Genomic DNA, 9134 nt, shown 5'->3' with positions numbered 1-9134 from the left:
ATGAATGATCCCTGTAAGGGTGAATGGTTCTTAACCTATTTATATGATACTCCTTATAAAGAGAACCAAGAAGAGCAATGGGACTACATTAGAGACCTTAGTGAAGTTGTCAATATCCCTTGGGCGGTTATAGGGGATCTAAACATAACTCTTAATCCTGATGAAAAATTAAATCATGCTTTCTCTTTGAGTAGTAGTAGTATTACTCATAAACTTAGAGAAGCAGATCTTTCATATTTAGGATTTAGTGAAAACCCTTTTACCTGGACTAGTAATAAGCATGGAACTGGTAGAATCAAAATTAGACTAGATAGGGCCTTAATTAACAGTGAATGGTTTTTGAAATACCCTGACTCTAGTTTATCTCATGTTTCTCAAAATGGTTCAGACCATACACCTATACTTCTTCAGTTGTATAATAATATATCTGTTAAAGGTAAAAACTGGTTGCATAACTTTAGTTGTGCAACTGAAATTAAAAATTCTTAGGCTACTAAGGCAACTGGTTCTGCAGATTTTTTGTTTGCGAATAAGTTGACTAATACCAGAAAACAGTTATCTTTGTGGAATAAGAACACCTTTGGTCACATTCAAAGAACTATCACTAATCTGAAAGATAAGTTGACTTCTCTTCAAAAAACTGATTCTAATGGGAGAAATACTAATAAGGTTCTTCAAATTGAAGTTGTAATAGCTCAATGGGATGAAATTGAATCAAGTTTTTGGAGACAACAAGGCAAAGATAAACTTTTTGGTGAAATGGATATGAATACCAAATATCATACACGAACAAATATGAGAAGGTCAAGAAACAGAATTGATAGCCTTTTAGCTCCTGATGGTACTTGGTGTAGTGATAGAGATACATTGGATAATTTATTAACCTCCCATTTCCAGAAGATTAGTACTTCAGTTGAAACAACAGACTCATATTCCTTCTTGCAGCATATTCCTTAGTGAATCTCAGATGAAGACAACACAAAACTACTTCAAATTCCTTCAGAAGCTGAGATATTTGATACTCTCATGTCCATGGAAGCTTGGACATCTCCAGGACCAGATGGTTTCCCTCCTGGATTTTATCAAACTCAATGGAACACAATTAAGGTTGACCTTATTGAGATGATACAAAACTTCTTTCTATCTGGATTTATTCTCAAGCAACTCAACAAAACAAGATTTTTGTCTAATTCCTAAGACTTCAACACCTCATAAACCTGAAGATTTTAGGCGAATAGCCCTTCGAAATACCTCTTACAAATTAATTTCCAAAATAATAGCCAGAAGGATGAAAAAGCATATATGGAATATTATTTCTCCTATGCAAGCAGCTTATGTTCCAGGGAGGTCAATATCTGAAAATATTCTCTTGTTCAATAAATGGTTCATACTTCATAGCATGAAGAGACAATCTGGTAGAGTTGGTTCTATGACTCTGAAGATGGACATGTCAAAGGAATTTGACAGGATAGAATGGGATTTCTTATTTCAGGTTCTCAAGAAGTTTGGTTTTTGTGACAAACAGTGTCACTTAATTCACCAGTGTATAAGCACTAGTCAAGTTGAGGTACTTCTTAATGGCTCCCTGTCAGTCCTTTCACCCTACTAGAGGGATTAGACAGAGAGATCCATTGTCTCCATCTTTTTTTATTATTGCTATGGAATCTATCTCTAGAAAGTTGGAATTCTGTGAGCAAAAACTATAACTGGTGTTAAAATAGCAAGAAGAGCTCCAAAAATTAATCATGTGTTATTTGCAGATGATTGTTTGCTTTTCTCTAAAGCAAAATCTTGATCAGACTAGGACTCTCCTACAAGTCATTGAGGAATTTAGTAAATGTTCAGGTCAAGTCATAAACTTCAATAAGTCTTCAGTTTACTTCAGCAATAATATCAGTCTATCTTCCAGTGAGACACTAGCTGGTATTTTGCAAGTCCCTATTATGGATCCTAAAGAGAAGTATCTTGTGCTTCATTTCTTCAATGGTAGAAATAAGAAAGTTCCTTTTTCAGTTCTAGTTGAGAAGATGGAATCAAGATTATCCAAATGGAATGCTTATAATCTTTCTGAACCAAGGAGGATAGTTATGGTTAAACATGTTCTCAATGCAATACCAGTTCATCATATGATTTATTTCAAGTTTCCTGACCAAACAATAAAAGATCTTAATTCTCTTCAAGGAAAATTCTGGAGAAGAAAGGACTCTAACAAAGGAGCTATTATTTCTTGGAAAAACTTGAGTAAGGATACATAGGATGGGGTACTGGGACTTAGAGATCTTGAATGCTTCAATAAAGCCCTTCTTGTTAAGTCTGCATGGAGACTATGTACCATAGGTTCGAACATTTGGTCTGAAGCTATGCGAGCCAAATTTATCCCAATGGAGATATTTTTGATTGCACAATGAATGATGATTCTTATTATTCCTGGAGAAGCATTAGTTCTCAAATTCAGTTCATTAAAGAAAATAATTTCTCGAGTCTTGGAAATGGATCTTTAAACATGATTTGGAGGGATATATGTTTACATGGTCTTCAATCTCCACCAGTACCAAAGATTAATGCAGTCAATCCTTCTTCTTATGTGTTAGTTAAGGAGTTATTCAATCAAGAGACCAATTGGTGGAATTTTGGTCTACTTTATGATCTCTTTTCTCCTGAGCTTGGAGGTACTATTTCTGGATTATTTATACATCCTCTGTAAGAAGACAGACTCATATAGAGACTGGAAAATAATGCTTCTTTCACGGTGAAATATGCTTACGAAAAACTGTATTTAGATACCCATGGACAACTCCCTGTTATCCCCAGGATCAAGCATTTCACCTGGAACCGTCTTCTTGATATTCTTCCTACAAAGGCTTAAACCCTCTCTTTTTCTGCTAATACTGATATAAGCTGTCATATGTGTGGATTAGCTGAGGAAAGTGCATCTCATATTATTTTGCGTTATAGTTATTCAAGGGATGTTTGGTTTGGAAGTACAGGGTTTTAGTTTGGTTCTCCGTGCATGATCAGTTAAGAATGTTCTAACTGGATTCTTCAGTTTAAGCAACGACATATTACTTCTGGGATTATCATAAGAAGAATGGTGACTGCACGGGTCATTTGAAAAGAGATATGCTCTAAGGTTTATGAAAAACAAGTTTTTGGATCCTCAGAAACTTATCGACAGAATAACTACTCTAAGTATATACCATACTGTTACTAGTTTGAGACCATCCTTTAAGTTAGTCTCAAGTGAAGTCAGAGCTAACTTAATATGGATTCCTTCTATAAATGGTGTTTCCACTTTAAATATAGATGGTTCTTTTGATCATTTTACTAGAAATGCTGGTATTGGTCTAATCCTTCGTAATTCTGCAGTAACTATAAGAAGAGCAAAATGCAGCTATGTTGACAAAGCATTGAGTCCGGAACATGTGGAGGGACTAGATTTATTGGAAGCTTTCAAGTGGATTGAGCAACTGAAGTTGGATGCAGTTAAATTTGAGACTGATTCGATGATCTTAGTTGAAGCTTTAATAAAAGGCCATTTCAATATTAAATGGCAGTTTCACAATTTTATTAGAGACATCATCTTATATTTTAAGAAATTCAAGAACAGGAAATATTATTATGTTCCTAAGGAACGGAATAAAATGGCAGACATCCTTTCTAGAGTAGTTCGTACTGAGAAGCTAACAAAGGGATTGTATGATAATCCACCTAGATATATCTCAGATCAACTCCTCCTTGACATAGAGGGGGTATCTTTCTAATTAATAAAATTTTCTTCGTATCAAACAAAAAAAGAAGAAGAATATAATGCTAATAAAGATGAATGCAACATAAATCAGACATAATAAATAAATGAGGCACATGAGCTTTACGTAGTTCGGTAGGTAATGAAACCTACATCCACAAACTTATAGTAATAATGTTTATGAGGTTGCAAAGATGGTATTTTTCTACTCTTGTGTATGTAATCTCTCTGTTATTGCCTAATATTACTTTCTAATACAAGATATTTACTTACTTTAATCTACCTTAAACATACAAAAAATGATCTCTATTTATAACACAAAGGTGATCCCCGAGCTTGATATTTATCGAGTATCACTTCCCACGTCCACCTCAGGTTCGAACCCAGGTGTATAGCTTATCCAACCCGACGTGGCATGTCTCCTTTTGCCACGTTACTTAGCTACTTTATCTTCTCATAGCTGACTATTCACTCTGTCTCAACATTAAATGCTTTCAACTCTTCCTTTGATCTTCTCAGTTAATCTTCATCTTACATTTAACGTGTTGTTGTTTTTTCTTTCTTTGGTAGATATCTCGATGGAAGCAAGCACGTTGGTGGTACGTATTTATACTGTCGCGGATATATTTTATTGTCTTGCTCCCATCTCGGATGTCTTACACGTATACACCAGATATTTATCCCTCACAACATGAGTGAGGCAAAAGACGGGATCAACAAGCCATCCGACTCACTTCTTCATTATCCTCTCTTTTCTTCTTATGAAGCTTATTGGCTAGTACTTGGATTTTATCCAAAAGATGGAATTTTATTTGGCTTGTGTCCCCGTCCTTGATTTCGAAGATCATATTCGTGGATTTTTTTGAAATAGCCCTGCTTCCTCGCGACCATGAATCAACTATACGGAAATTCATGAACACCAACTACTTAAGACATCAACAAATTCATGGATTTTGTGAACATGGCTCTGCTTCTTCGCGATCGTAGATCAACTGTACGTAAATTCTTTCTCGAGTTGTATACACATACTCAATAACGGACCACATGTCAAGAAGAAGACACGTGTACAACATAAAGTAGAAGAACATCGAGATGATGATACTACATTGCAACACCTAAGGGCCAATCATCATCTTCATCTGCCACGTGCCCATCCTCGTGCAAATCTAACGATGATAAAATAAGGAGTACATGATGATGGAACCACCGCGAAACACCATAGATGATCTAAAAGATAACTTTCCATCATCCCGAGGAAGATCCAAATCGAACGGATAAGAGCAAAGGCAGCTGACACACGCGTCAACAGCTGATAAAGACATGCAGACTGCCCCAACCACCCGCATTAAATACCCTAGATATAGGGTACGTGTCCACCATCGTCCCTGCATAATACTGTTGGAAGACACCGGGTTGAAACGAAGATAGCATCGGGTTGACGCGGTACTCAAGACGATAAGGGACAACTGTATCAGAGGAGAGGGACCCACGGAAAAAGCCTATAAATACCCCAACCCACTAAGGGAGAAGGGTCGACCAATTTGAGGAAGAAAGAACTATAGTTCAAGAGAGAGAAAGTGTGAGAGTAAGTATGAGCTTGTCAATAAACCACTTAGCTTCGTTCATTACTCGGAATCATTTGACTATCCGTTGTAAATCTCTTATAATACATAGTGAAAAACCAACCCCGTGGATGTAGGCCTTAATGCCAAGCCAGGTAAATCATTGTCTCATTTATATTATGCACTTATAACTTTCGTACTTTAATGCATCATTTGTACCATCATAGGAACCCCTATGATGTGAAACGAGGATGAGCCCGAAGGCTCAGAGTTTCTCTTTCCATTACTTTGTGTTACTTTTCATATATTTCTATCACTTTGTCAGTTTTACTATACTGCGAACATTGTTTGTGGACATGTTGATACCATCGTTATTTCCGTGTTCACATTCCGGCGCTAGAAACAGGGACTCTTATGTCCTGGTAAAAGATTTATCTTACCCTATGAACATTTTTAGTCACTCAATATTGTTCTTTAATACAGATTTTAGGTGACATGCCTTCGAAACCATTTTACCCAGGTCTTTATTATCATTAGAGAATCTTCATACCATGTTTTCACTAACAAAAATCCTTGCATTCGTGCCCTTACTTATAAATAAACTTCGGATCCTCCAAATCTATGTTTTCATGCATGAAAACCGTTGGATCTTCCTTTTTTATTTAAATACTTTTAGACCCGTGATTGGATTTATGTTTATGATTTTTGGATCTACATTTTTCATTGAAAAGCCTTTTTTCCTAATATACTTTTAGACCCGTGAGTGGATCTATGTTTATGATTTTTGGATCTATGTTTTTCCTTGAAAAAGTTTCCGGATCTGTTTCCGGATCCATGTTTTCCTTAAAAATCTTCGGATTTACGCGAAGATTCATGCCTTTTCGTTAAATTAACTTTACTAACAAAACCCATATGGATTCTGCTTCTTCGACAATGTCTTGTTTGTGCAGAAAATCGAGGAAAATCGAAGATGGACAAGACAAAGGAAACATGAAAAACCAAGGCAACGTCGAAAGAGACACCGAGGACTACACCAGTTATGACACGCAGCAAACAAAAAGGTGAAAAACTTAAAACCGCAAACAAGAAGCAAGATGGAGCGGAATGTACGACTCCATTGGATGCCAGCGCAACAGCAGCAACAGCTCTGAAAGCCGCAGCAGCCAAAGCAGGTGCCTCCAAAGTAGCAGCGATATCCCGAGCCAACGAACATCGAGAGGAGATGGCTGAGTCAACGATGCAACAACCCCTTTATGGGATGCCGCTCACCAACGAGCAGAAACAACCACTATTAACCAATCAACCTCTTCCGATAGCGAACCAACCAACACAACAACCTATAGAGCTCCAAGTCCCGCCTGTCGATCCACCGATCCCCTTAATACAGACTATTGATGAAGATCACACTGTAGCCGCCGGTGGACAAGCACAAGTGGAACTTCGAACCAAGGATCGAATCACTCCATCCAAATGATAGCAGAGCTCGAAGAGTTGAAAAGGAACCAGAAGGTGTATGCAGACGCCACGACATTACTCGCACAAGAAAACCAGGAGCTCAAAGACTGAATCGCCCATAGTGCCGAAGTAGAGAATCAGCACGATGAAGCCAATTCCAAGGCACCGCCGCCAAATCAGGACCGAAGGATGGTAGTGGCCAATATTAGCAACCCAGAGCCATTAAACCGAAGAGCATCCAGAGGAAACAGACTATCCGATCCATATTATGTTCCCGAGGATTCAGATTACTTCGATAGCGAGAACCGAAGATCGGGACGATCCACAGTGAGAGAGGACCATCATCTTGCAATGGAGAACCTTCGTGCTGAAATGATAGTTGAAATCAAGCAACTGAAAGCAAGGAAAGGGGGAGGAAGACTAGAGGAAGTGATGAGAGAAGCCTCCACCACACTGCTGACTCCACATTTGGCCAAAGATCTTATTCCCCAGAAGTGTCCCATCCCAGCGTTCAAATGTTACGATGGATCCAGCGACCCCGCGGTCCATCTTCGATATTACAATCGTACTTTGGCCCAATGGGACCAAGATGACGTGGTCCTCTTCAGATACTTCCCTTCAAGCTTGAAAGGATCAACTCTATCTTGGTTCGATAACCTTCCACCAAATTCCATCGACTCCTACAACCAGCTTACTGAGAAATTTTTAGGAACTTACATGTACAACAAAGCCGTCAATGCAGGAATGGACAAGCTCTTCTCGCTAGCAGTCGCTTACAAGGAGACAATCAGGGAATATACTGATAGGGGGCACAAAATCTGTCAAGCAATAAGAAACGTGGATCCGGTGGTCAGTATCAATTTCTACAAGTGGGGATTGGATAGGATGAGCCTACTGTTTGTTGAGATTCACGGAAGTGTCCCCACGACAGAAGGAGACCTTCGAGTAATCATCGAAAAGCACGCCAGACTGGAGGAAATACATCGTGATAACCCCCGGGCCCAAGTGCAAAAATCTCATCGAGCCAATTCAATAGTGCAAGCCAGCGTATTAAAGAAGACTAGTTCGACCGAAAATTTCAATGGAGATAAAGGAGGGAGAAGAGATGATCATCGACGCAACGATAAGAAGTTCGAAGATCAAGTCTATACGAAGCTCAACACCAGCTATACTCGCATCCTGAGAGAAATCAAAGATCGAACTAACCTCGAGTGGCCATGGTCCAAGGGGAAACAACCACCAAGAACATAGAAATCCAGGGATTACTACGAGTACTATTGCTTCAATGGACATCAGACGGAGAAGTGCAAGAACCTCAAGATAATGATCCAGAAGTTGATTGATGCGGGTGACCTTAAGCAACATCTCCAGAAGGCAGAGACCGATGACAGGTCCAAACGAAGCAAGCAAGTCCAGCTACCTGAGGGCAATCGAACGCTCAATACAATTTCATGTTCGGAACCCAATGGTCCCTCACTGGCTGCCCAGATAGGAAAAAGATTCAGGAAAAAATTTGAGGACTATTGCGAGCTGTACAAGATCGATGGAGTCGAAGTTGACGAACACGAACAGTGGATGAACGCACCGATGACATTTGATGCCGAAGATGTTGAAGAAGATATGGAGGATCACAACGATCCCTTAGTTCTCACGCTACCAGTGGCAGGGTGCAACGTGAAGAAGATTTTGATTGACAGAGGTAGCTCAGCCAATGTTCTATTTTATGACACGTTCAAACGAATGGAATTGAATGATGAGCAGGTGATGTCTTCTTACTACACCATCTATGGATTCAACGGTGCTCCAACGAAGCGTCTAGGATATATTGTGTTAGAAGTCAAGGCAGCACCGATGAAATTCAGTACCCGATTCAGCGTAGTGGACGTTCCTTATCCCTATAACACCATCATCGGCCGAAGATGGGTGCAAAAACTCAAAGGATTTGCGGCAACGTATCACCAATACCTTAGATTCCCAACATCCAAAGGGGTAATGGAAATTAAAGGCGATCAGGTCACCGCGCGGGAATGTCAAGTTTTACAAAAGTAGCTTAACAACGAATAAGAAGAGCAACATAAAACCCGAAGAAGCCGAAACAAAGCGGTCGCTAAAGACAAAACAATCAACCTTTATCTCGAAGAAATATCAGGGAAAAGCTTGACGAAGGATAGCACCGTCATAACTACTGAAGAAGGCGTCTCAGGGGCAAAAAGGACCGAGGAGCCTACCAAATAACAATCAAAGAACGTCCCTCTCCCGAGGGAACCAAAGCCTACCTTCATGCCAGTAGAACCCACGAAGGAAATCAACATAGGAATAGAAGAACATCCCAAGATGATCAAGATAGGAACTGTGATGGAAAAAGATCGAGA

The 9134-nt window shown here is 39.2% G+C and overlaps 3 protein-coding genes across 3 annotated transcripts; all 3 read left to right on the top strand.

Annotated features, from left to right (window-relative positions):
* LOC113294563 lies at positions 1–1197 on the top strand. The gene is made up of 3 exons (XM_026542955.1): positions 1–436; positions 515–841; positions 968–1197. The coding sequence occupies exons 1-3, from the start codon at positions 1–3 to the stop codon at positions 1195–1197; spliced, it is 993 nt and encodes a 330-aa protein (XP_026398740.1).
* Positions 1198–1288: 91 nt separating this feature from the next.
* On the top strand, positions 1289–2255 carry LOC113294562. The gene is made up of 2 exons (XM_026542954.1): positions 1289–1567; positions 1761–2255. Exons 1-2 carry the CDS (start codon positions 1289–1291, stop codon positions 2253–2255), a joined length of 774 nt encoding a protein of 257 aa, XP_026398739.1.
* Positions 2256–8085: 5830 nt separating this feature from the next.
* On the top strand, positions 8086–8811 carry LOC113294561. Its single transcript, XM_026542953.1, has one exon. The coding sequence runs from the start codon at positions 8086–8088 to the stop codon at positions 8809–8811; it is 726 nt and encodes a 241-aa protein (XP_026398738.1).
* The last annotated feature ends 323 nt before the right edge of the window (positions 8812–9134 follow it).

The sequence above is a fragment of the Papaver somniferum genome, chromosome 7 (assembly GCF_003573695.1).
Source record: "Papaver somniferum cultivar HN1 chromosome 7, ASM357369v1, whole genome shotgun sequence".
NCBI lineage: Eukaryota > Viridiplantae > Streptophyta > Magnoliopsida > Ranunculales > Papaveraceae > Papaver > Papaver somniferum.
Note: the sequence above shows the minus strand (reverse complement) of the source record. Positions and strands in the feature narration are given on the sequence as shown.

Bases quoted from the DNA above. Each gene is read 5' to 3' on its own strand.
- LOC113294563 (XM_026542955.1), top strand. From the start codon at position 1: ATGAATGATCCCTGTAAGGGTGAATGGTTCTTAACCTATTTATATGAT. The intron at 437-514 runs GTAAAAACTGGT...CTGGTTCTGCAG, and splicing joins TAATAATATATCTGTTAAAG to ATTTTTTGTTTGCGAATAAG. The intron at 842-967 runs GTACTTGGTGTA...AGTGAATCTCAG, and splicing joins TAGCCTTTTAGCTCCTGATG to ATGAAGACAACACAAAACTA.
- LOC113294561 (XM_026542953.1), top strand. From the start codon at position 8,086: ATGATCCAGAAGTTGATTGATGCGGGTGACCTTAAGCAACATCTCCAG.
- LOC113294562 (XM_026542954.1), top strand. From the start codon at position 1,289: ATGAAAAAGCATATATGGAATATTATTTCTCCTATGCAAGCAGCTTAT. The intron at 1,568-1,760 runs GTACTTCTTAAT...TGTTATTTGCAG, and splicing joins TAAGCACTAGTCAAGTTGAG to ATGATTGTTTGCTTTTCTCT.